Genomic DNA, 27,442 nt, shown 5'->3' on the forward strand with positions numbered 1-27,442 from the left:
GAGACATTTTTCAAAACCTGCCGACCCAAAACAGCATTTAGCCTCCGTCACATTGTGTTTGACACCCCAGAGTTAAATCATTAAATTAATCAAAAAAGAAAAGACATCTCAGAATCCCTCAGATTTGCCTTGTCCATTGGAGTCACCATTCATCCATTCATCTTTTTAAGCCCTAATCCTCCTCAGATGACACTGGGAACAGATTGGATTGTCCATCACAGCTATACAGCCAGTTAACCTGACATGCATGTCTGTGTATTGTATGGGGAAACCAGAGCACCCCAGGAAAACCCACTCAGGCACATGGAGAAAATGTAAACATGCAGTGACTACAGCTGACTAGCAGGTTCAAATTCTTGCTCTGGGTAGGCATTGCTAATAAGTGCACCAGCATGCTGCTCTGTCTGGAGTAATGACTCTATAAAAAGTTACATATGGCCCATTCTTTGAAAGAATTTTTAAACATGTAAAAGTCTAAAAACTATTACAGGAACCAGGAGGAATTAATTTGCATGACTTCCACCTTTTCTCTACATGGACTGGAATGCAGGACCTAAATACTTCTACCTCTGAGAATAGATATGCAAAGCATTAGCAATGAAATTTACAACTTACAAATCCTGAATAAAAGATGCCATATTATAACGCAGTACCAATCTTTCTATAACTACTCATTTCAATGGAATTTTACTCCGTAGAGAGCAGTTTTTAGTCTTTGGGGATTATACATTAAAATCAATAAATAATAACATGCTCTTGAAAGAACCAGATTAAAAGATAAAATCTAAAATCTAAGTAAAACCTACATTTGTTGCCATTTTATTTGCAGTGGGGGAGTAACGAAGCCTGATGGTGGATGCAATCTGTGGGGACAAAAGGTTCTCCCTGGAAGCTGCAGTGCCTCTGCTCACCGCTAAGTGGCAATAGCGCGTCTAAAATCTCATTGGTCACAAGCGTTTGCACCAACCAATGGAAATATTTTGCGTCTGAACCGTTGCTTCCGGGTGTCTTCAATGAAAAAATCTCTTTGCATTTGATGCTTTTTGTGTTTTCTAAGGTAAGCTAAAGGCTGACGTTTAGAAAATGAACCGAATATTCGGACGAGGAAAACCCAAAGCGCCTCCTGCGAACCTGTCGGACTGTATCGGCACTGTGAGTACTGTCAGCCTGTGAGCTTTTGTTGTTTATGTCCATATTGTGCGACCTAACGGTAGCGGTGCATAGCTAGCATGGTTACAAAAGGCTTGTCAAAACAGCATCCGTGCCAACTAGCTCAGAGGCTACAGTTAGTCAGCACTTTGGGCTGGAATAAAAGACATTCAGCCCAGACTGTGAAGTAGGGATGTGTTTGTTAACCACAGCTCTCAATTATGTTCCAAGCTTTTACCTCTCTAATTTTTTTCTTCTAATGCACCCACATACAGGCATGGCGTTTTAGCACAGTGTTTTGTTTGCCAGGACGCTGGAAATCATTACCTCTAATTGATCTCTTCCTCGCTCCAGGTGGATGCGAGGGCTGAGTCCATTGAAAAGAAAATTGGCAGGCTAGATGCGGAACTCTTGAAGTACAAGGATCAGCTGAAAAAGATGAGAGATGGGCCCTCGAAGGTAGGACACATGATGTTAACTTTGGGTGTTTAAAAGGCTAGAAGACAAATACATCGATGTTATTTATTTATTTTTGCTTTCAATTGCAGAACATGGTGAAGCAGAAGGCAATGAGAGTCCTGAAGCAGAAGAGAATGTGAGTCCTTCACTGTGCAAACATCTGTATGCTTTATCTCAAAGATGTGAGCACGATAGCCTCTCTGATACATACACACACATAGATAGATAGATAGATAGATAGATAGATAGATAGATAGATAGATAGACATAGTGTGGATGTTGGCAAATAAGAGGAAAGTTTTAATATGTTAATATTTTGGAGATTAGGTTGAACAAAAAATTAAGCCTGTAAACTAAAATCATCTAAACAAAGGTTTATTTCACCATACGATTTAAGTGAATTGCAGGTACTGATTTGTGACAGAAAGATAACAGCAATAGTGAAAGGGAATGTTTATAAGATGGTTGTAAGACCCGCTATGATGTGTGGTTTGGAGATCGTGGCACAAGAGGTCAAGCTGGAGGTGGCAGAGTTAAAGATTTTGAGGGTTTGTATTGGAAGTAACCACAGGGACAGCTCAGGTTGAGCAGTTTGGAGGTGAAATTAAAGCGTCAAGGTTGCAATAGTTGAGTGATGTCCAAAGGAGGTCCAGTTGAATATATTGGACAAAGGATGTTGAATATGGAGCTTCCAGGAAGGAGTTAAACAGGACGACCACAGAGGAGGTTTATAGATTTAATGAAAGAGAACCTGCAAAGGGTTGGTGTGACAGAGTAGGGTGAGATAGAGGCAGATGATCCGCTAAAGGGAGCATCTGAAAGAAGAAGAAGCCGTTACAGGTAAAGACGAAAACATCAATGCATGAAGTGTTGAATCTGAAAGAAAACAAAACACGACTCTCCTCCTACCAGATCTGCCAACCCAAAGCATCGTGAGGAGGTAGTAAAAGTGAGTTCTTATATAAGGAGTGAGCAAGTGAACTAAATCAGGCAAATGTGGAGAGACAAATGAAGTCAACTATTTAAATGTCTCACACACGAATTATTGTGTCATATATCTATCGTAATAATAAAAACTGCTTTGTTTAGGGCTGTAACTGTTGATTATTAACATCATAGATGTCAAACCTAGGGCTAAATATTTTTGGCTCTCTAATTGGAGCTGTAAAATTTCATAACAGCTCACATGTCATATTAAACAATCAGGCTCACCGCCACAGTACCTCAGAGCAAACAAGCTTGCTAACACTGAATGCAACAAAGAGTGTAAGCAAGTTGAAGATCGTCATTCGATGAAACTAACAGAACCAAATTATCTCAAAAAGCAGCAGCTTATTTTAGTGGCAGCTTGGTCACATTGCTTCCATTAAGGCAGACTTGTTCCCAGTGGTGTTTCACTTGGCCAGTTTTGTCCTTTGTCACCAGTTTTGTTCATAACTTTCACAAACAAAATTTCTTGGTGCAGCTAAGAAGTCAAGGGCATTAGGTCCATCTGCAGATGCAATCTATCCTTTTTGCAGATGATGTGGTTCTGTTGTCTTTGTCAAGCGATGACCTCCAGTTCGCACTGGGGCAGTTTGCAGCCGACTGTCTCACCCTACTCTGTCGCACCAACCCTTTGCAGACGGCTGGGGTGTGAAAAGCTCTTGATTTTACGGTAACATAGGAGTGTAATAATGTATGTAAAGACTCAAATGTATTAAAGCATCTGTATTGTTTTTACATAGGTATGAAGGTCAAAGGGAGCAGCTGGCTCAACAATCCTTTAACATGGAGCAGGCAAACTACACGATCCAGACATTAAAGGACACCAAAACAACAGTAAGAGTCACACAGCATGACTCCAAGACTCCAACTTTTTAGTTGCTGTTAAGCACTTTTTTCCAAATCACAGCTTTCATACGTACCAAACATCTAGATTTCTGACATACTATATTGTATCGCTAAGCTTTTGATTTTGTCCATTCATTAAACAAATCTCATTAGAAAGTTCCCTGGTTGTGGTAGTGGATGTGTTCAGATTGTCTGTACCTGATGAGAAAATGTTGTCAGCGACTAAATCCACATGTATTTTTTGTCCCCAGGTGGAGGCCATGAAGATTGGTGCCAAGGATATGAAAAAGGCTTACAAGGACGTCAGACTTGATCAGATTGATGTATGTTTGTCTAAACCAGAGCTTCCCAAAGTGTGGGACCCTGCAGAGCCATTGCAGGGGGGGTGCGGTATGAAAAGGGGAAAAAAAACAAAACGCTTGGACACTGCTAGCACGGGGCGCCCACACAAACGCAAAGCAAGAGATGAAGCATAGCTGAATATGTTTCCAAACCAACTTCATTCTAAGCCAATGACTAAAAAATATGGTGAAGCATATCTTCCCTTTGGTTTCACCTGCACAAGTGCCGAGGTAGGTCTCCCTGCAGAATTGGTTTTCCCTTCGTCGGGAGCAGCGCTGGGCTGTTCAAATCACGGACAAACAGGATCCTACGTTCTTGATTTGAATATTATTACACAGGAAAAAAACAACTACACGTAAAATAATCACACCGTGACGCCTCTGCCTTTCTAAATGGAGGGACAGTAACTGTGTGTGTGTGTATGTAAGCGTGTAAAACCTGCAGATAGTCAGAAAAAGGCACACACCTTTGACGTTGCGTGACGAACTCTGCATTCCTCGTCCACACATAAACGCAAAAAAGGAGTTTTAAAAAATCTCAGTTTTCGGTGATTCGAAACGCCTTTTACGTGTGGACGAAACAGCTGCGCTTTCAAAAATGCCTGTGTAGGCGTGGACGTAGCGTTATTTTATTACTACCTGTCATTTATTCCAGATTACTTGTATTTGCTTAATTGTTTACTAAATGTTTGAGGTGTGAAATAAACCACAATGGAGCAAAATATGGGCGTGTGTGGTTGGAGGATGTGTGCGTGCGCGTGGGGGGGGGGGTGAACATTTTTCTTGTAAAACAAAGGGGGGCCTAGCAAAAAAGGTTTGGGAACCACTGGTCTAAACTATGAATGCAGTCATTAGCCAAAAATGGGGAGATACTTGAGGCCAGGAGAATTGCTTACTGCATGCAAAGCATCAATTGTAAGAAAAATCACCTCACATTACATCACATTTCTGCAACACTTACACTGTACTCTTAGCAGCAGCCAGATTCAGCAATTTATCAGCTCTTACTGTATAATTAAACTTGCTCTGATTTCAGAACCCTGCAGTAACAAAATGAGTTAATAGTTTTGTTTAAATGAGTTCTAATCAACACACTTAATAGGTCTCATTTATTTTCAGTGCCCCCTGCTGTTATGTGATTCTCTCTTCCTATTTGTGCAGCAGTCGATTAAAAACTGATGAAATTAAAATTATGATTTTACATGCAAGATAAAAGTTAAAATCTCACAGTTGAGGCATTAAAAGTGAACACAAGTATTTGGACTTCCAGGATTTACAGGACCAGCTGGAGGACATGATGGATGAAGCCAATGAGGTACAAGAAGCCCTGAGCCGCAGCTATGGCACTCCAGACATCGATGAGGAGGATCTTGAAGCAGGTAAATGTACATTTTGTTGGCAGTTTTTCATTTAGGGTGCATTAAAGTGAACAGTCGCAGTGACCAGTGTTGGTCAAGTTACTTGAAAAAAGTAAGCAGTAACTAATTACTGATTACTTCCCCAAAAAGTAATCCTGTTACATTACTGATTACTTATTTTCAAAAGTAATTAATTAGTTACTTTTTAAAAACACAATTTACAACCTGAATAGGTGATAAAGCAATAGATCTTTCAGCCAAATTCTACTTTTTCTGCATAATACATTATATAAAACGTAATCAAATGGAAAAGTATCTTTTTAAAACTCGTTTTATTAGTTTTAATCTTTTAACTTTATGCATCAAGCAAAAATTAAATTATACGCACCATTCTCTGACTGGAAGAAATTTTTTTAACATTTAAACCTATTTTCTGCATATTCCAGCACATAAAATATTTTTTGTGTTTACACTCACTCTTTCAAATAAATCCAAGTGAAACAGCAGAAAATAAATAAAATCAAAGACTCAGCAGTCCTGTTGCTCTATTTTCACCTGTATAGCAGGTGGATGTTTGCCCTGGTGCAGGTGTGCCACAGCAGTTAGTGGAAGAATCCGCGAGTTTGTCTGTGAATTTTCCATTCCGTTGCAGCGTACTCGGTGCTTGCTCGGAAGTTTATGGGTTTTTTCGCTGTAAAAAGACGTTTTCTTCCCACGCAGTGAATGCTAATGTTTTTGTGACTTTTTACGGAATCAAACTCAAAGTAAGGTCAGTACTTCCACGCTTTAAACGCTGCACACTCATACTCTCTGTGTTACTAAAATCATGGTTTTAGTAACGCAGCGTGCTTACGGGAAAGTAACAGTAATCTAATTACCTTTTTTGCAATAGTAATCCCTTACTTTACTCGTTACTTGAAAAAAGTAATCGGATTACAGTAACGCGTTACTTGTAACGCCTTACTGCCCATCTCTGGTTGTGACACATAAATATGTCCAGTGACATATTTTGTGGGTGGAGCCATTGTGACCAGACATTTTTTTGTTTGGTTTTTGTGGAACAGACTGATGTATTACCTATAGCTAGAGCGACGAACTTCAAATATAGCCATGTAATGAAAATATAGCCGTTCCCTATGGTATCAGCATCCATCCAGAGACCATGCAAACTCCACACAGGAAGGCCAGCTGATTCAAACCCAGGACCCTCTTGCTGTGAGGCAATGATGTTAACCACCAAGACACGGTAAGCCCAGCCCAGCTGTTATAGGGCAAGAGGCAGGATCTATCCTGGATATGTTACCAGTTTATCACAGGACATTTGTGGTATAAGACAATGATGCTAACCACCCTGCCACTGCACTACACCACAGAGATGTCAACTCTTTAGATGCATCTGACTTCCATAGTGAGGAAAAGTTAAACTTTTGACTCTAGTGGGACTCGAACCCACAACCTTTGAATCACTCCTTAAGTGTATGCTTAGAAGTCCAATGCGCTATCCATTGCGCCACAGAGCCAGATGTGTGACCTTGTCCTGTGTCACTTGTTGACAAATTAGATTCCTCTATGACTTTGAAGCAGCTTCTGTGTTCAGAGTTTCCCTTGAATAAAGGAATAATGACGGAACAAAGTCTGGACTTTCTGGATCCATAATTGCCTCCTGTTTTCACACGTCCATTCAGGTTCTTCCACTTCTCTCTCACCAGTCTATCACAGAAATGCAATTAACCTTTCACACTAATTAACCTAACTTGCAGAATACCTGGATGCTCCAGGTAATCCCACAGTCATCTCTTATTTTTGGTTCTGGAGAGTGGAAATTCCCTCTTGGATGCTAAAGTCTCAGATTATGTGATGACATCACATCTGAGTGATTAGCTTCCATGGATAGTGGTGTCTATACAGATTTGTTATTTGAGACAGAAAATTTTCTTGTAGTTTCAGTATTAAGATGTACATGACTTTAACATTAAGAAAACACATGTAACTTCTACATTAAGAAGTCAAGGGTTAGACTCTGGTGGGACTCAAATCCACAACTTTTGAATCACTGCTGAAGTGCTTGCTTAGAAGTCCAATGCGCTAGCCATTGCGCTACAGAGCCAGATGTGTGCCCTTGTCCTGTGTAGTAGCTTCAGTACTAAGATGTGAATGACTTTAAAGTTACGAACAAACATGTAGCTTCTACATTAAGAAGTTAAAGGTTTGACTCTGGTGGGACTCGAACCCACAACCTTTGAATCACTGCTGAAGTGCTTGCTTAGAAGTCCAATGCGCTATCCATTGCGCCACAGAGCCAGATATGGTGTCACCTGTTTTACTTTTTGTCAGATGTGATCTGACCATTTAAAAAAAGTGGTATGTTAAAATGTATGTTGAAGTGGCTCCTATGGACTGAGTTTCCCTTGAATAAAGGAAAATCTGGACTTTGAAGATCCATTGATTCCTCCATAGTTGTCAGCCATCCATCCAACTTCTTCTATTTATCTGATTCAGGGTCGCTGGGGGCACTGGTGCCTATCCCAGCTGTCATGGGGTGAGAGGCAGGTTCTACCCCTGGTCAGCAACAGGTCACCAATCTGTCACCCCATGTGCGACTTGGGACTGTGGTAGAACCCACGCTGACACAGGGAGCGCTCCTCACAGAAAGGCCACGGGCTGGAGTGGAATTCAGAGCCTTTTTACTATGAGATAACAATAGCAATCTTAACATGAACTACAGTAACCGATTTAAAAGCCCAACCTCAAGAAAAATGCTTCATGTAAACACACCAGTTGGAAGATTCTGAGAAATCCAGTTATTTCCATCAAACAAAACAGTTTCTTCTTCTACTATTTCTAGGAAGTTAGACAATTTGGTGCACGCCATTTCAAACATTTGATGTTTATGCACATCATGATCTATCTACCCAAGTTTGTATCAACAAACTATTTGGTTCGTTTTGATGCTTCAGTGCTTCTAATACGCTAATGAAATTAGAGATGGACCGATCCGATATTACGTATCGGTATCGGTCCGATACTGACCTAAATTACTGGATCGGATATCGGAGAAAAATAAAAAATGTAATCCGATCCATTAAATATCACGAAAGCACCTCACAAAACTTGCAACACGCCGTAACTCGCCTCAGAACGTTAGCACGTCGGAGCAGTATGCATCACGTGATAGAGCGGCTGTGGCGTGCGGGACCTGTCGGTGGTCTGGATAGCATTTGGAGCTTCGCTAGCAACCCGGCATTTCATCTCCGACAAAGTTATCCCGAGAGAAGTAAAGCAAATGTGTAAGTCCATCTCTGAATGTTTGTAAAGCATTCCTGCGTTAAGCTTAACAAGCGATATATGGAGCGACTTCCTCCTCTTGCTGCTACTTCAATCATGAAACTGCTTAATGATCAGCTGATCGGCTTTTCTGTCGCGAGTCCGTGTCTCTTGTTTGTTTTTGGCCCACTTTGCACCAGAAAGAGGAAACCAGCGGTTGAACAACAGCAGCACGTTTAAGCTTGATCAGCTGCTGTTAGAATTTATTTAATATTACTTTCTACTCGAGGATCTTTTTCTACGTAGCTGACGCTGGTAACTGTGCAGGGGCGGATCTAGCAAAGTTTAGCCAGGGGGGCCGATAGGGCATTAACAGGGAAAAGGGGCACAAAGACATACTTTTCTTTCTTATTCTCATTTAAAATGTCGAGCTTTTAATAAATAATTATCTGACACCCAAAGTTTTAATTTGATGTAAAATGAATAGAAGTCAATTACTGTATATAGTGACTATTAAGTCTAATATACCCTAGTAAGCTATAGTACTTTTTCCTTTGGGAAGGTACCATCTGTGCAGTCTGCAATTTTGTTGAAGAAAGATGTTGAATCTATTTAATATTTTAATATATTGAAAAAAATAATTGATTTCTGTGCATTTTTTTTCACACTGCATCAAATTAAGGTTGATTACGTCGATTAAGCATCATGAGGTGGAGCGTGAGGGGTGATTCCCTATTTTTTATTTATTTATTTTTGTTGTTGCTGGGAGTTGGAACCCTATTAGTTAGGTTGCTTAATATTTATGCTAAGTACTCTTTAAAATACCAGAATAGGGAGGATGGTGTAGGTTTAAGTTTATTAGATTGATCAGTATTGCTGAACTATGAAATATTTTTTTTTGCATACAGGTATAACAGAATAGCTTTAGTGTAGTTGTTGTTTTAAACTTGAGTATGAACTTATACAAAATGCAGCAAGATATTTAAAAAAACAGTTTTGTTGATTAAAAAACACTATATCGGATTCATATCGGTATCGGCAGATATCCAAATTTATGATATCGGTATCGGTATCGGACATAAAAAAGTGGTATCGTGCCATCTCTAAATGAAATAGTAACTAATGTAATGTAAATATCTACTAAAAGTGTTGGCTTGTCAATGACACACCTTATATATTCAGACTCCTTATATTGGGCCTAAAAAGCCAGTACTACTTTCTGATGATGCATGTAACTTCTACATTAAGAATTTAAACGTTCAACTCTGGTGGGACTCAAACCCACAACCTTTGAATCACTCCTGAAGTGCTTGTTTCGAAGTCCAATGCACGGTCCAGATGTGAAAGGTTGTACTGTGTCATATGTTCATAAATCTAATTCCTCTGTCAATTTGAAGCAGCTCCTCCATAATTTTCCCTTATAAAAAAAAGAGGGAATATATTTTAGACTTTCTGGATTGTTGCTAGAACCTAGCCCAGCTGTGATAGGGGAAGACACAGGGTACACCTCGGATCTGTCACCAGTTTATCACAGAGATACAGTCAACCACATACAAGCACCCATGTAAACATGTACATGTAAACTGTCTTATCTCTTATTTGGTTTTTAAGCAACTGGAGAGTGGAAATCCCTTCTTGTATGCTAAAATCCCAGAGCTCAATGCTAAGTTATTAGCTTCCATGTATAGTGATGAGGACTTCTTATTTGAGTTAGAAGTTGCCTTGTAGTTCCGTTCTTAAGAATTACATAACTTTTACATTAAGAAGAGGTTAAAAGTGTTGACTTTGGTGGGACTCACACCCACAACCTTTGAATCACTCCTGAAGTGTATGCTTAGAAGTTCAATGCACTGCCCATTGCCAGGTGCGAGAAGATGCCCTGTGCCATTTTTTGTCAATTGTGATCCGTCCATTAAAAATGTGGTAAATAGTGACTAAAGTAATTTAAAAATCTACTAAAAGTGCTAGCTATTGCATAGACATGCCTTGTCTATGCCGACTTGTTATTTGAGGCTTAACCCAGTAACTAAAATGCCTTTTCGTTAGATGCATCTAACTTCTATAGTGAGGGAAAGTTAAAGATTCAACTCTGGTGGGACTTGAACCCACAACCTTTGAATCACTCCTTAAGTGTATTCTTAGAAGGCCAATGTGCGATCCATTGTGCCACATGTGAATGGTTGTCCTGTGTCACTTGTTGTGAAATCTGACTCCTCTGTGAATCCGAGGAGCTTATGTGGACTGAGTTTCCCTTATATAAAGGAAAAAAGAGGAAACAAAGTCTGGACTTTCTGGATCCATGGGTTCCTCTATTGTCCCATTCATTCAACTCCTTCCACTTGAGGGTTGCTAGAACCTATCTAAAATGCCTTTTAGTTACATTCTGGGAAGGCAATATTTTATGATCCTGTATTTAGGCACATAAAATCTCTTTTTCAGGAGATACACTGGCACTGTTGTTTGAATTCTGTTTTATATCACACTCATTCTCTGCCTTCTTTGCCTCCTGGGGCTCTTTCTCAGATTTCAGCATCCACGATGTGGAGCTTCCAGGACAGCTTGGATCTCTTTTTATTGAAGCTAAGACCTCTTTGCTAGTGTGTAATTTGAGCAATGATCTGGAGTATTACAGTGACAGTACCACTGTGGTTTCAGAGCTGGATGCACTGGGTGATGAGCTGCTGCTGGATGATGACACCTCTTACCTGGATGAGGCCTCAGCTGCCCCGTCTATCCCTGAGGGAATCCCCAGTGACAGCAAGACAAATAAGGTGACAGTCTACAGAGCTCAGTTTTCATGACATGAAGGGCAGGGTTGTGGAAAATACATGAAAGTAAAATAAAAAGTAATCATAAAGAATTTTTCCTACTTCAAAATGGACCTTTGGGGTGTGACTGTGTATGTAAGCAAACTATTAAACCTGCCACGAATTCTGGTGCCAGTTTCTAATCCTGTGTATGTGTTTGGTAGATTAACTATAATGTGCAAAACTAAGTTTTTTCCAGTCCACTCTATTGTTTAAACACAAACCTGCTAAGTGAGTAACACTTGAAATGTAAGTGTTTTGCTCGTGGCTGATGTTTTTTTCTTCTTTTGTGTTCAGGATGGTGTGCTCGTGGATGAGTTCGGCCTCCCTCAGATTCCTGCCACATAAACAAGAAGCAAATAAAAACAGCTGCACTCGAACTGAAAACACTTTTATATGTAGAGTAACATTTATACATGCAAAACCATTTGATGTGAGAACACTACAATTTGGAGGCTGTTCTGGTTTCAGGTTGTGTATTGTTACTTCTACCGTGCTGGCATGTGGCCTTGTAACATACTAAACCTTTTTTTTTTTAACATAATTCCCTTCATCTTCTCTTTCTTTCATCATCAACAGCTTGTCTGTGTCGTTCATTAGTGTTCCTTAGTGTTTATTTATTTCTGTTTGTTATTAATTTTGTGTGATTTTTAGTCACTAAGATCATGTCTGCATTCTCAAAAGTGGAGGTTATTCACACTTGGGCTGTTTAAAATATCTGCAGGGTTATTTGAAACATGCAAAATAAAAATGTTTGTTTTAAATCAGCTGTGAGTTCTTAATTTATGGCGTATTTGTTCATCCTCCTCTATCTTGTTTTTAGCTCTTAAGTAGACATTGCTAGTACCACGTTGCCGTCAGCCTGTTTTAATTCTCCATGGCATAGATTCAACAAGGTGCTGGAAACATTCCTCAAAGATGTGGTTCATCCATGATGTGAGTCTCCTGCTCCACCACATCTGGAGTCCATTTGAGTACAGCGAACTTGCTGTCATGTTCAGGAAACTAGTTTGAGATGATTTGTGAGAAACAGCTATCAAAGGATGGATGCTTTTCTGTGGGTGTGGTCATAAAGGGATGGATTTGGTCAGCAACAATACTCAGGTAGGCTGAGGTGTTTAAACGATAAGTGTGTCAAGAAAATATCTTGTTATCCTGTTCTTAGGTGACATGGAATGGTACCAGGTGTGGTGTTCTGTTACTGTAACCCATCTGCTTCAGGCTTGAGAGCTCTTGGCCATACCTGGATGGCAAGAAGTGGACCTTTCATTTTTTCTGTTGCCATGCTATGATCAGTGTAGCCATTCTCCTCTGACCTCTGGCATCACTGAGTAATTTCCACCTGGAGAATTGTCGCTCACTGGATGTTTTCTCTTTTTTGAACCATTCTCTATAAACCCTGATGGTTGTGTGGAGAAATCCCAGTGAATCAACAGTTTCTGAAATACTCATACTAGCCCGTCTGGCAGCAACAACATACCACATTCAAATTTACTTAAGTAGGGCCATACCAGTGAAACGCCCCTTTCTCTCGGTATAAAGTAGTTTAAGTGCACTACTTAAACTTCTCTGAGATATCTCAGTATAAGAAGTGCAGTTTAAACAATGCGTCTTGTTTTTCTCTCCATGATAAAGAAAATCTGCTGTACATAATGAAGCAAATGTGTCAGCACAACTCTTTGGGCTTAAATTGTAAAAAGAAAAAGAAAAATCTAATTATGGGAAATGTTCTGCCCAAACTGTCATGTAAATAGAAATTACAGTTAAAGGTCCAAAATGTATTTATGTTTCCAATTGTGTTTCAGATTGAAGTCTTTTTTTTTTAGATTGAGGCCATTTTTCGCATTACTGCCATTTGATTGGCTGACTACATATTTGCATTCACAAACAATGGCCTAATATACCTAATATATACCACATAAGTGACCAGTGGATGTTTGTATTATTGGGTCTATCTTACAATATAAAGCGCCTTGAGGCGACTGTTGTTTGGGTTTAGTGATGCGTAAATAAAACTAAATCGACTTGAATTGTAAATATCTTATATAGTTACTTTAAACCTCAGCACTTCAAGCAAATCCCTAAAAGTGCCTTACAAAGGATTTTCACCCTGGTACAAATAATCTTTTACTCACAGTTAACAAGTAACTGTTCTTCACTTATAAGGACATCATTGAAGTGATTTGGAAACAGCCTGGTATTACCAGCAATCGAGTTACACATGTGCTCTGTGGGACACGAACCTACAACCTTTGTTAGCGCTGATACAGAAACTACATTTGCGAAACAGCTAAACATATCACGACTCTGCGTTATTTTATCTGTTTTGTGTTGTTTAACATCATGAATTCAGACCTATTTTGGCCATGTAAAAAATCATTATAGACTTGTAATGTTATAATTGTTGCAATGTCTGCTCCCCCACTGGCCACGTCTGTCATCACGTTTTTTAATCTCAATGACACTTTTGTTTTTAGCCCTTGATCCTCAGATGTGGTAGACTGGAATGAGATAATGTGAAAGACACGAAAGCACCGATGAGCTCGGGCACATAACCAAAGACATATTCAGGAACATCATGTAAGCATGATATCAGCAATTAACGAGTAACCGTGACTTAGACTAGTAACGGTATTGAGAGGATTCGGAGGACAGATGGTCAGGTTAAAAATGCGACTCTGGTGGGACTCGAACCCACAACCTTTGAATCACCTCTCAAGAGCTTGACTAGAAGTCCAATGCGCTATCCATTGCGCCACAGAGCCGGTTGGGAGAGCCCCCTTGGCGCAACATGACCTGACACGTTATACATACAGACATCAATTATACAGACTTTAAAAAGCTTTACTGTAGGAAAACTCTACACACTTAAGCTAAATGTATTTACCTCTGTCAGCAGAGTTTCATCGAAGAGTTTCAAGTTGCGCTGTAGACTTCGGCTCGCGTTTTATCACTTTTGTGTGCAGCTGTTGTGTTTGTATTTGCTGTTCCGCTTTTTTAAACAAGTAAATAAATAAAAAGTCAAATAATTTAAATAATAAATTCAATATTAAATAAGTAAAATTGCATTTAAAAAAGTGAAAGAAAAGAAAAAAAGGGGGTACTTCCGGTGTTCAAGCTTAACTGGTGGTCGTGCTGATCGGTGAAGAACCACAAAAGTAGTAGGTCCAGATATGTCTAGTCGTAGATTCGTCACATACATTGACACCTCTTGTTGTAAAAGGTTTGAATGACCAAAGTTTTGTAAGGTCGCTCATCCAAGTGACTTCTTCAGTCCCAACTGACTTTAGGTTTCCCCAATCTTATAAACAGTACATTTGCATAATGACTGAAACTAGCACCACTGAAGGAACAATGGGCTAGGAGGTCAGTTAATTGATCATTAATATGTAAATTCTCATGACCATTGATCAACCTAAAGTCAGCTGAGACTAAAGTAGTCACTTGGATGAGTGACGAAACGGCTCTCCTACTGAAAAGCTTTTGGGGATTTACCTACCTGGATGACTGAGCATGCATCAAGATATTCTCATTGTTGTATCTACTCTGTGTGGTAAAATATAATTAATCCAATTAATTTCTGATGCACTCTTGGCCATATTTCTCTTGAAAAAGACATTTAGGAGTCTCAATTACACTTTATTCCAGCATAAATAATAATATGTAAAAGTGACTTACAGCTTCTTTGTTGTGACAGGAATGTTCTTTCAGGCTCAAAATTACTTGATACCATTGATGAGAGACGTGTTTGAGATATGTCTCTCATGAATGGATTATAGGCCAACAATTTAAATATCAGAAATCATTTTTTAGCAGATAATCTTGCCTTGGTCACCTGAGAGAGGGTGTAGGATATTGAAAGACCCCAAATCCCTGATGACCCCGGGCAGATCCCCAAAGATGTATTTAGAACAGCAATGTGCGTGTGTATCTGCATGAACTGGTGATTTTATTTATTTGTTGTTAATTAACTTATTACATATAAATTTTTTTTGGTAAGCCACATTTTTAATCCAGTCAAACATTACACACACTGGTAGCCCTGGGCTATTTTTCGTGGATTCTCTGCGAGAGGAACATATGGAATAACACCACTTAACGCGATCACCAGTTAAACTGTAACACCGGAAGTAGTTAGCAATAAGCAACAGTTAGCTTTGCGTTTGATGTTGTGATTAAAGGTCGCCGGGAAGCAAAATGTCGGAGCAAACGATAACTATGACAGTCGCATACGGTAATAAGATTTCGGCTTTAAACTACACCTTAATCACCACAAAATATAAGTAAAAATTGGGTTTCGTTGTGGCTAAAGCTAGCTAGAAACGGCTCAGCTTCTGTAGCTCTTCTCCACAGACTGTGTGGTTATGTTACTTGAATCCCGCTGGTTATGTGTTGTTCTTCAATAACAAATTAAATATATAAACTACTGTAAATATCAGCATTTATTAAACACGTTTATGAAGAATTGTGTAGCTGTTGTAATTAGTTTCGTTTGAAGACACTTTACAGCACATTTGGGAAACAGGAGGGCTGCTGAGAGAAATTGTATTGTTGCCAATCGCTTGTTAAATGTTTTGTAATTATTTTTCCTCACACGATAGTGAAACAAAATTTTGCAACCCATCGTTAAAAACTGAACCAAACGTGCGCGATAGTTTCCGAGATATGCCGCATGTTCTGTAATTGGATGGGTGCAAATACTTTTAAAGACTTTTTTTATTATTGTTTTTTTAATCCTGGTAGGTGACATTTACTTTCTGAATAACACCGATAGAAGACAAAAGGGTGACAATGATAACTCCCAATCCTTAATAGCTTGAGAGCTGTGTAATATTTATTTATTTTCCTATTTCAGGATCCTCTAAGCACAGCATCACGCTAACAGGACATGAGGATGGAAAAGGACCCACTGTTAAAGACCTGTCAGATGCTCTCGCTCAAGCCACCGGAGTCCCACCTGCCTCTCAGAAACTTATCTTTAAAGGTAGACTTTTAGTCTTCCTTTTTTTACACACTCAAATGAGGCCTAATGTAAAATATCAGGTTTTAAAGTTGTCTTTTTTAATTTTAGGGAAGTCACTGAAAGACATGGAAGAGAGCCTTTCCAGCTATGGAATAAAAGAAGGCTGCAAACTCATGATGATTGGAAAGAGGGTAAAGCACATTTATACATGTGCTACATCTCTGGTGCCTGAATATGTGCATTTGCAAAACACTGATGATAATCTCTAAACAGAACAGCCCAGAGGAAGAAGCTGAACTGAGGAAACTCAAAGACATTGAGAAATGTGTGGAGCAGATGGCCAAGAAGCTGGAGAAGGTAGACGGGGAGTTGACTGGACTGAAAAATGTAAGCAATCATAGGTCTTTTTGTTTTTTGATAATATATAGGAAAATAAATAAATATTACACAGCTCTCTTTTGTCCCATCTTCTAATGTATTATTGTCACCCCTATCCTATCCTATCACAGGGCTTTCTCGCCAAAGATCTCCAGGCAGAGGCCTTGGGTAAACTAGACCACAGAGTAAAAATAGCAGCTGAGCAGTTCATGAAGATCTTGGAGGAGATAGATGCTATGGTAATGCTATTTTAAGCGTAAGCATCTGTTTTGAGTGTCTGCTTTAATCGTGTGTGTCATGTATAGCAAACCATCAAATTGCTCCTCTTTTAACAGAGTGTTCCAGAAAATTTCAATGACTGCAGAATGAAGAAAAAAGGACTAATAAAAACAGTGCAGGTTAGTGTTTGTTTTTCCCTCTGACAAAACAATCATGCTTTATTTGAAAACTATTGAGAATCAAAATAAGTCTGATCTTTACCATATGTCCACAGGATTTCCTCGCCCAGTGCGACAAAATCGAGGCTTGTATATCAGACCATCTATCAAAGATCCAGTCAAAAAACCTGGCTTTGGCAGAATAGTGCAGTCTCTTTAGTCACTTATTCTATACATTGCTCTGTGAGCAATGGCAAAGTGTGCAGAAAGCTTCACGTGTGAAGCAGATCCTGGTTTATTTATTGCTGATGTGAAGCAAATGATCAAGTGGAAAGAAGGATGCTGGTTATCAGGAACGATGTTGGATACGTAACACAAGCAAATCCTCTTGGTTCAAGACAGATGCAAAGTGCCGACTGAGAAACTTTGACCATGAACTTGCAGGAAATGGATCACATGCCATTTTAATTAGCTAAAAGAGCTGTCAATGCCAAATATCTTAAAATGTCCCGTTTGTTGCCCTGTATGTCTAAAACATAATGAGTTTTGTTCCTCATTGTGCACAAGCTGCAGTGAATGATTTATGATCAGAAATATATAGACACTGTTTAATTGGGGAAGTTCCAAAAAGCAATATCCACTCAGGATAGTGGATTGTTCCCATTGGGCCACAAGAGGCTTATTATGTTGTGGGATAAACATTTATTGCCCTTATGGGTCTGAATGGGTCACTGTTCCCTGGCTTTTACCTGCCATGCTGTCTTTTGAGAACAAGCAATCAACTAGCGACCTTGTACAAGGCGTACCCTGCCTCCCACCCCCCATGACCATGAATTGTGAAAAGTGGTTAAGAAAACTGATGAGTGGATTTTCCAATATGAGTCTGGCACTTGTGAGACTGGCAAATTTTCTTCATCATATGTGATAAGCAAAATTTATTTGGGTTTTAAACTGATTGGCCCAGAGCAATAACAGCAAAATTACAAGTAAAAAAAGAAAAGGTTAGTACTGCAGGAGTGTCCATATATCGCAATCGCATGTACTATATTCAACATCAAGAATCCTAAGAAATCAAGCACCTAAATCCAGTGGCTGATCCTGAGTGTTCATGTATCTTTGAATCTTGTGCTAAGACTGATGCATCACATCGAATTCTTTGGTTTTAAAATAAAACTTTAAAAAAAATAAAGAGCACTGGTGATTCTTCTCAGAATACATTTTAATCTCCACGCTTATTCTATAAAATACAGCTGATTCATTTGCAATAACAGACATCTGGTGTCAGTTTATTTCCAGCTTTATCCGTGGGGGTCTTTTTATACATCTCCACTAGCTTATAGAGACCCCCTAGTAGTGTTATGACAGATGTGCAAACAAGCTTTCAAAGTAGGATTGGTTGGAGGGACCCAGAGGTCCAAAAAGCAGCTTAAACAAATGAGCTTCAGTAAAGTAGACCACAGTAAAGCTTTGTCATGAGCCAAATTACAGAACATAGCTTTCCTAACTTGAATGGAAACTCATTAAACATAGACATGGAGTAAAGAATGAACCCACTAGTCATCCTTATCCTTTGCACCGTGTTTCAGAATACGTGTGAATGCTACATAGTTGAAATTTCCTTTTTTATCAATGGGCGCCTCGCGGAAGAGCTCGTCCACTTCTTCATCTGTAAACCTGTCACCCATAGTGGTGAGCAGCTCCCGCAGGCACTCCTCCTGAATCACACCTGTGTGAAGAAACAGTTTCACTCTTGCAGGTGCTTCCTGATGTTAGCACTGAGCAGATATCTTCAAATTAAGCACTTACTACAAAACAATGTCTCTACATGCCAGAGTCTGAGACAAATTCACATAAAAAGATGCGAAACTTAAACAGTTGAACACATCAGCTCACCTGTGCCCTCCTCGTCGAAACAGGCGAAAGCGTTACGGATCACTTCCTCTGGATCTGTGCCGTTCAGCTTCTCTCCGAACATCGTCAGGAACATGGTGAAGTTGATTGGGCCAGGTGCTTCATTCATCATGGCCTCCAGGTACTCATCTGTGGGGTTCTTACCTGGGAAAAAGCTCAAGGTCAGAGTGACTCTAACCTGCTAACCACATTTAATGGTTTGTTTTTAGAAAAAGATTGAAATCTTTTAACTTCTGAATACGAGCCCCAAATAATGCAGTTTTAACTCCATAAGACGTTATCACTAACTAAATATGTGTAAATAAATCAAGTTTACCTAATGAGGCCAGCATGTCATGAAGGTCTTCTTTGTCGATGAAGCCGTCCCTGTTTTGATCGATCATGTTGAAAGCCTCTTTGAACTCCTGGATTTGAGACTGATCAAACATGGCAAACACATTGGAGGTGGCACGCTGAGGACGCTTTTTGGTGTTCTTTCCCTTGGCCCTTTTGCTTGACATGTTGGCAGGTTGTTAGTCCCTCTCCTGTAATACAGGAGCATGAAAGTTGTCAGCTTGGATCAAGCAACACGTTCAAATGAAAGATTCATTCACATTTTTTTCTTATCTTGACTTCATTACTGACGCTCTCCATCTGGTGAAAGTTCCTTGGTTACACTGGCTATTAAGTGTCTTTAGATTATTTACTGTGCAAGCTATGAACTGGAAGGTTAATGTAGGTGAGTTCAGGCAATGCATTTAATACTAATGAAAACTTATTAACATGGTTACAAGATGTTGGTAATTCAATTTAAAGTCAATTTGGTTGACACTACTATCACATTGTCATATAGCCTCCTAATTTGCCTTTTTTTAAAAAGCAGCTAAATATTATACACTCAGTGGCCACTTTGTTAGGTACAACTTTACATTAACACAAGTACGTAGTCAACAAGAACATCATGTGCCACCAACTCAGTGCAGTCTCTTAACAAAGCAGACTTGGTTAGGAATGTCAAATATAGTTCCTTATTCAATTTATGCCTTGAAGATTTAAACGAATTATGACAAAAGGGGGTCCAATCCAGTAATGGGTGAACCTAACTAAAGAGTCTGACGAGTTTAGCTCAGTCTATGATCACTTACAACGGATATATGCACTCGGTACTTGTTTTGTGATACGAAAGCACTTAAGTTGTAATTTGTTTACTGGATATTTATGTTATTAGATCAATATAATTTCAAATTATGCTCACCTGTCACGCAATAACATAACAATAACGCAAATATAGGTATTGACATGTTGTTTACATCACTCATATTTGAGCTGTAGCACACACGCACTACATAGCGCAATGCAGGAATCACACAAAATGCGAAGAAAACCCCTTAATTATTTGCCAGCTTTGCCAGCTAGCCCCTTGCTGACCTAAATAACTGACTGACCAGGCTAGCCTTAGCGAGCTAGCAGAGATTTATTCACAAGAAAAAAACGAGTCCTTAGTCCTCAAACTCTGCAGCTTCATAAACATAAAATAAATCGCCTACCTTAGAAAAAACGTATAATTTCTAGGCCCAAAAAGCTGCACACACAGCTACCACAGCATCCACAAGCTGATGAAGAGGAACATCAATGTTTTATTTCCTCTTGCCTAAACTGACCAATGAGAGTGAAGTTGGAAGAAACCAACAGTCTGGAATATTCCACGCCTTGGGTTTGTTTACGTCCCTCTCCTCTTCTTGTTTTGGATGAAATGACCTACGTACTGCTTGTGGTAATAATAAATCCATGATTTATACACTGATACGATTATAAGTACAGCCTTAATTGAATCATGTTTTTTATTTGTCCGGACGACTAATAATGTAGTCAACATATGTCACCACTAGGTGGCAGCAATTACTTGCATGTCCAAGACGTTTGTTTGAATTAGCCAAAATGGTTAATGAGTCTTTGTTTTCAATATTTAATAAGGAAGTTGAACCACTAAATATTTTTTTGCGCAGCGGAATAATAACGGATCGATTTCAAACAAATAAGCTAAACTATAATCTAAGGGAAAGTGAAGTTTAAAACTTAACAGCATTGGTGTTAAATTTGGTCGGTGGATGATATGATTGTACTAGGTTAGCAGGTTTTTGTTTTTTAAGACTGAGAACCCGTCCTCTATTGTATTTTCTTTTATTAGTGGCATTTTTTCTTCTTCTTTTTTCGGTTTGTGGTGCAGTTCATATGCCTTTTATTACAGTGAACTGGGTGAAACCACTGGAGTCCTGCATATGCCCCTGAAGTACAGTACACAGCGGAGGGCCAGGCCAAAAAGAAGCTCCTCAGCTCAGCTGGCCTGTCTCATGGTCTCATGGTCTAAATTTAAAGCTGCCCCAGCCTTAAAAGGTCCTGACGGTGTCTTGCGCATTCTGCCGAGTGGCAGCATTATTTTTGTTCTGTGGACTGCCGCCCTGTCCACTGCCCCTCACCCTGCTGCTTTGCCTGGATCTCAACTTGCTTTAGCTACTTCTGGATTAACACACATTTTCTCTTATTTTCAGCGATTGTGGATTTTTAATTTGTGGTGAGTGAGTGTGCATATTTTCTTAAATAAGCTGAAGTACTTATGTGCTCTGGTTATCATTTAAAACCATGACTCCATAAGGCCCTAGGCCGGCTTCCACTGTATGATTATGATTATTTATTTTTTACTTAGTTTGTTTATAAATGTGTTTTAATTAATCAGTTTTATTACATAGCCTACTAACAGGGTTTTGTTCATTTTGAGAACTAGTGCTCTGGTATATTAGCCTGCATGTGTCATTGTAGTGAAGTGTCATCCTAATCTTCCAATTAACACCAGCCTTACCTTACAAAACTTTACGTTTTTATGACCTGGCCTTGTTAAAATGTTTTTAATGCATTCTCTGCCTTCATGGCTTACAGTCCAGTTCAGTGTGTAACTCTGGATGGCTTAATCTGCTTGTAGTAGATGTTGCTCAAGCACATAAAAAGGAGAAAATAGTTTTGTGTAATTTGGGAGAAACTGCAGATCATATAGTTACTGTTGCCTGCCTCCCAGCTGGAGCTGCTCTTCTTTTTAACCTGAGCCATATCTAAAATAACTTAAGTGGCCTCACATGGGGAAAGGTCAGCTGGATGATATTATTATTATTATTATTATTATTATTATTATTATTATTATTATTATTATTATTATTAGACGAAATATCAATATTTCATTCATTCCAATCTGCTTTATGTTGTCTTACAATAAACATAAAACCTTTGAAGTTGGACTTTTATTTTGAAGAAACAACCATCTAGGCTTTAGGAATTTGCCATTGTCACAATATTCTGACATTTTATAACTCGGATATATGAATAACTAAATAACCCTCAATTAAGCAAGTACTGAACATAGATATTTGGTAGCTTAATTACACAAAACCTGCAAAATCAGTAAGTATATTTTAACTTGTTCTTGCCATCTGTCCACGCTTGGTGTCCAGTTCATCACAAAACATTTAAAAAGCCCACTGCAGGAAATGATCTGACTGTAAATTTACATATTATTGTTCAAGACTTCCTTCCGTCTTCTTCCTCCCTCCACCCTAAGCGGTCACGACAGATGGCTTTTAACAGGTTTCTTCCTGTTAAAAGGGAGTTTTCCTTTCCCACTGTCGCCAAAGCACTTGGTCAAAGGGGTAATATGATTGTTGGGGTTTTCTTTGTTGTAGGGTCTTCACTTTGCCTTGAAGCAACTGTTGCTGTGATTTCACAGTACGTGAATAAAGTTGAATTAAATTGAATTGAAAAATCATCAAAACCACCAGTTTATCACCTGCTGCTTCATTTAACACAAAAGTAGATCTTAACCAGAGCTAACACATAAGCTGCTTGCCCAAAACAAACAAACAAAAAATCACAATAACAAGTTTAAAAACATATTTTTAACAAGCAACCAATTCTCTTATCCCTTAATCCCTGCTCCTACTACCTTATTACCGGCCTCCGCACTAGACTAACCTCCAGTAGAGAAACCAGTCTTTAATAATAACAGTCAGATTGATTCACAGAGCGGGTAAAGTAAAGGACAGTCATTATAAGTTGGCGGAGTGGCCGTCAGGATGTCAGCATCATTACAAGTGACGCAGAAGCTGCAGCATCAGCATCAACATCAACATGAGGAGAAGCAGCAGCAGCATCTCTATGAGAGCAGCTATTACCTGAGCAGCAAGTCGTCTGTTAGCAAGCAGTCATTCTCAACTTTCAAGACCACCAGGCATCGGTAAGAGGATTAGAGTGAAGGGGTTGCAGAGTCCAAGGTTGTAACCTGCCACTCCTAGTACTTCAGAAATGATGAATGTTCCCCTTCAAATATTCAGCATTGTGCTTGTGGTCTGAAGTGGGTTTAGCAGCAGGAAGGAGAGTGCGTGCATACCAAAAAGGGTTTTCATCGAGAGCAGGTGCTTTTTTATGCTATAATTTATTAATTGATTTTCTTTTTTACGGTAATAGATTTTAAAAAAAGAAAATATAGCACTTTTTAATGTTAACATACTGTTGTAGCATGGCCTTTAAAGTTTTAAAGTGTATTAAATGGTAAATCATGAGGGTGACAACGTATTTTCCTTCCAGCTCTTTCTCTACATACGGTAGGTTTAATCAGGAATTAGACATTTAATCTGAAGGAAAAAATGTTTTGTAATAGTTGTTCAAATAGGAAAAAGCTGAAGAAGTGTGTAAGTACAAGTACAAGAAAGCAATAGGGTTCAGGGCCTGGAGTCTTGGCGTAATAGCATGGGGACCATTACACATGGCTGCCAGGTAAACAGAAGGATAGATGTAAAACAACAGCCACTCTCCCTTGTTTTTTTATAGCTCAGATTTGTGAACTGACTTTTATTTTAAATCTCATCTCTAAGTGTCAAAGCAGACATGTCAATATCGAACCTCCTAAATTGTCCAGTTATATGAGAGTAATCCACTTATAAAGTCTATATCTTAAAGTAATGTTTCTAAGTTCATATCCAAAGGCTTTTTCTCATGTGTTTGTGTTTATACATGAGTTTTGTTGCTATAACATCTATTTAAGGAGGCAGGTGCATAGGAGAGGGACAAACTGATCCAATGTTTGACACAGACTCCCACACACTATCTAACTTGGACAAACTATTTATTTGTGATGCTTTGGCGCTAGACTTTCATGAGGCATTTTGCCAGCAAATAAATGTACTTTTGCAAGTTAAACATTGTGGGAGAATGTTTGCAATGTTGGATCAGACTGTAATGTTTAAATAAAATAATTTCCACTGTGTTAGAGCTGATATATTGACATACTTTTATCTATTAACCCACTGAAGTAATACAGAAAAACAGTGAATGCAACAATACAACAACAGCATTAGAATACAACAACATTGCTAAGACATTTATTTCTTCAATGAAATAATTTCTTTTCTTCTGTTCATTTGTTTTCTGTTCTGTTAAATTGCACATTATTGTTATTAGGCCACAAGCTGAATAAAATATGCAATTTAAGGATTTCAATTTGATCAAAAAGGTTAATAATGGCAAAAGGTTTACAGCCTTACCTTGACATCTTTAAAACTACACATTAGTGAATATTGTAAGGAATTTAAATAAAGCCTGACTGATTTATTGACAGGTCGATACTATTGGACAATGATAACTGTCTGCTGCTCTGTCAGCATCACCATTTATAATGACTGACAAATAAACATTTAAAAAAGGGAAAGAAGATCGGAGAAACACCCTTCAGCCATATTTGAGTGTTGATGTTGCAGTGTTTCTCCACCAGAGGGCACTCTGTAACTTCTGTTAAGGCAAGTCTTTCAAATCCCTTAAACACAACCAGCCTACGTAAATAACTACACCTATCAAATACTGGAAAATCTGCATATGTTTCATGTGTCTGAAAAAAAAGAATTAGCCAATGTATCGGTATTCCTCCTAATTAGAAATATCAGTCAGGTTCTATTTTTAAGCCAGTGATTTTTCTTGGGCTTGTTTTTGTTTATCTTTTGTCTCTGAAATTTATGAACATGCACCTTCCCGTACCAACATGCAGTATGGTTAGCATTTCTTTGTCATTTAAGCTGTGGTGCTCAGTGTACATGCTGGAGCTGGGATAACTTTCTAAATGAGGTCAAGGAAAGAATTTCAGCTGTAGTGAAGGGCTGCCAGTTATATTCCTGGACAGCCAAGCTATTTTTGAAGATGCGACATGAGCTTGTTGCCTATAAGCCAACTGTAAAGACATTGTAAAGAAGTGATGATATTGTAGCTGGTTGCAGGCTGGCTTTCACAGTAGTCTGATAGGTATTAACTCGTGGGCCAGTAGTACAGAATAGCTGTTGTTGATTTTAAGCATCTGTGTCTTGTTTATTTACTAAAAAAAATAAATCAATTTGTACTTTACTGATTCTGATTTTCAGACTGACATTCTGTAGCTTGTCAGTCGGAAAAGAAGTGCTCTTTTTCAGCCATCAAACTTTATTACCTTTGACTTTGTTTCACACTGAAGCAGGCATCCTCTCAGCTCACCTGGTGAGTCAGCAATAGAAATAACGTCCTGACATTACAGCATCTTTTGTGAGACTCCATCTGTCTGTCTCTGCTGTGCATTGAGCACCTTCCACAGATTGTGTCCTGCTTCACCAGTACATAACAGACTTCATCAAAGCCACGCGTTCCTGCTTCCTTTTCATGCCAAATGGATAGACTAGCGCTGACTTGGCAGAGATCATGAGTGAGAGTGAGGCTTTAAAACAAGTCTTATGTACAGCAGTCCCAGTTCCATTAAAAACAAAGCCTTCTGACAATAGTGAGGACTAAGAGGCTAATGAAACAGACTGTAAATGGGTCAGGATCTTAGGGAGCGGACCGGAATACATCTTCCTCTCTGAGTAACTGGACTATAGCACCAGCTGAATATGTCTTTATGTAACCACCATATTTATTTAAATGTTTAGTTTTGAGTGAAACATCAGAAACATCAAAAACAAGCACAATATCGCCCTTCTGTCTTTGTCAAAATCCTGGTGTGTTTCTATTGTAATGTGATTCTTAATATTTTCCACCAAGAATATTTTTGCATTGGTTGTAACTGGGTAAAGAAAACTTTATAAAAGTTTGTGTGATTGGAAGAAAAGACTGAGAACCACATTTACTATTATTGTTTGTTTGTTCCAAGAAAACAAACGGATGCAGAAGTCTGATTCTGGCTCAGGTTGTTTCTCTGGCACTCAGCTAACTGGCATTTTATTTCTTCTGAAGATGAAAAAAAAAATTTTTCTTTGAAAAAAGCCAAGGAATCTTCCACAATCACTCAGCACATCATTATTTAATAAAATAATAATAATAAAAAAAAATAATCATGCAATTTATTTGGAGCTACACTGTTGCTTTAGTAAGATCAATTATGCCTTTTACCTCTTAGCAAGAAGATCTCTGTGAAGACAGAGAAGGGGCAGGAGGTGGTTAAACTGAGCCCACTACCCAAGAGAGCCAAACGCACCTACCTGGCAATGGACAAGGACAAAGAAGTTATCGGCTATGTTATTCCGGTGTTTAGAGCCAAGTGAGTATGCAATCTGAGTTTGTGGATATTTCTTAGCAAGTAATCAGTATAATTTCTGAGATTCATAGTGTCCTCTCTGTTCTCACATCTTGGTTGGTTTGTATCGTTCTAGTCATGATGTAGTTCGGGGCTTAATGGAGGCCCAGGAGGAGGAGGTCACAGAGGAGGGCATCAACTATGTGGCCATGAGGAACCTGTTTGTCAGGGAGGCCAGGGAGGCCATGGAGGTGAAAGTGGAGAAGAAAACCAGGTCAAAGCATGTCAGGGAATCTGCTGAACGCCTGGAAATGAGCAGGACGGTAAATCCTTTCCATAGTTTTGTGAATGCAAAGGTTTAACCATTTTCACATGACCCATACAGGCGTTGATGGGCTTCATATCACACACTCCCGCTACAGATGGAGGAATGGTCGGAGTTCCGTAAGAAAATGAACCCAGACAGCCTGACACACCGCCCAGAGTTCATTGTCAAGCCCCGTGGACAGACTGTTTGGGAGGGCAAGGATGTCAAGTTGCACTGCACCGTGGCTGGATGGCCCAAACCCAGGATTGCCTGGTACGTTCCAGGTTTATAAGTTCCCTTCTTCTCTGAGTCACAAAAAAAGAGGCTGATGAAAACAGTCTGTCATGCGTGTGTCATAGAGAAGTTTCCATCCAACACGTCAGTCGAGTTTATTTTCCACAGTTGCCACATAAACACCTACATGCACCATGGCAATTAAAAACTCTGAAGACAAGAGTAAAAATAAACATTGGTTTTCTGCTGCTTTTAAGGTATAAAAACAACGTCCTCATCGATGCCAAAGCCCACTCCGAGAAGTACACAGCTGAGAGCAATTACAACATGCACTCTCTGGAGATCAAGAAGTAGGTAATCATTCAGCTGGCCTCTGAATTAACAGCACACACCCAAGATAAACGGTATTAGTGTTTGTTTGTTTTTTGCAGCGCTGAATCTATTCATGCCGTTAATAGTTAATCGTGATAACCATTTTGTTTCCAGCTGTGATTTCCTCGACACTGCTAAGT

The 27,442-nt window shown here is 39.1% G+C and overlaps 4 protein-coding genes across 6 annotated transcripts in view; 3 read left to right on the forward strand and 1 right to left on the reverse strand.

Moving 5' to 3' along the window:
- Positions 1–984: 984 nt before the first annotated feature.
- Positions 985–11,966, forward strand: chmp5a (charged multivesicular body protein 5a). The gene is made up of 8 exons (XM_080907595.1): positions 985–1,152; positions 1,504–1,608; positions 1,698–1,744; positions 3,336–3,429; positions 3,693–3,764; positions 5,053–5,161; positions 11,060–11,175; positions 11,509–11,966. Exons 1-8 carry the CDS (start codon positions 1,084–1,086, stop codon positions 11,557–11,559), a joined length of 663 nt encoding a protein of 220 aa, XP_080763721.1. The 5' UTR covers positions 985–1,083; the 3' UTR covers positions 11,560–11,966.
- Positions 11,967–15,312: 3,346 nt separating this feature from the next.
- Positions 15,313–18,118, forward strand: bag1 (BCL2 associated athanogene 1). The gene is made up of 7 exons (XM_080907788.1): positions 15,313–15,445; positions 16,067–16,195; positions 16,283–16,365; positions 16,448–16,561; positions 16,684–16,791; positions 16,888–16,950; positions 17,046–18,118. Exons 1-7 carry the CDS (start codon positions 15,409–15,411, stop codon positions 17,133–17,135), a joined length of 624 nt encoding a protein of 207 aa, XP_080763914.1. The 5' UTR covers positions 15,313–15,408; the 3' UTR covers positions 17,136–18,118.
- Positions 18,119–18,127: 9 nt separating this feature from the next.
- On the reverse strand, positions 18,128–20,520 carry myl12.2 (myosin, light chain 12-2). The gene is made up of 4 exons (XM_080907789.1): positions 20,367–20,520; positions 19,157–19,364; positions 18,823–18,984; positions 18,128–18,655 (listed from the first exon to the last, which is right to left on the reverse strand). The coding sequence occupies exons 2-4, from the start codon at positions 19,338–19,340 to the stop codon at positions 18,483–18,485; spliced, it is 519 nt and encodes a 172-aa protein (XP_080763915.1). The 5' UTR covers positions 19,341–19,364; positions 20,367–20,520; the 3' UTR covers positions 18,128–18,482.
- A 563-nt stretch (positions 20,521–21,083) lies between these two features.
- Positions 21,084–27,442, forward strand: part of myom1a (myomesin 1a (skelemin)) — a 27,370-nt gene continuing 21,011 nt past the window's right edge. For 2 of the 3 annotated variants that reach the window (XM_080861211.1, XM_080861212.1), the window contains exons 1-6: positions 21,084–21,391; positions 26,273–26,413; positions 26,526–26,712; positions 26,812–26,969; positions 27,188–27,280; positions 27,417–27,442. The exon at positions 27,417–27,442 is cut by the window's right edge and continues 63 nt beyond it. In XM_080861211.1, coding sequence (XP_080717337.1) covers positions 21,099–21,391; positions 26,273–26,413; positions 26,526–26,712; positions 26,812–26,969; positions 27,188–27,280; positions 27,417–27,442 — 898 coding nt within the window. In that variant the 5' untranslated portion in view covers positions 21,084–21,098. Of the gene's footprint in view, positions 21,392–22,886; positions 23,099–26,272; positions 26,414–26,525; positions 26,713–26,811; positions 26,970–27,187; positions 27,281–27,416 lie in introns of all 3 variants that reach the window. The other variant, XM_080861213.1, reaches the window with a different exon arrangement.

The sequence above is a fragment of the Rhamphochromis sp. 'chilingali' genome, assembly GCF_963969265.1.
Source record: "Rhamphochromis sp. 'chilingali' genome assembly, chromosome: 16".
NCBI classification, from domain to species: Eukaryota; Metazoa; Chordata; class Actinopteri; order Cichliformes; family Cichlidae; genus Rhamphochromis; species Rhamphochromis sp. 'chilingali'.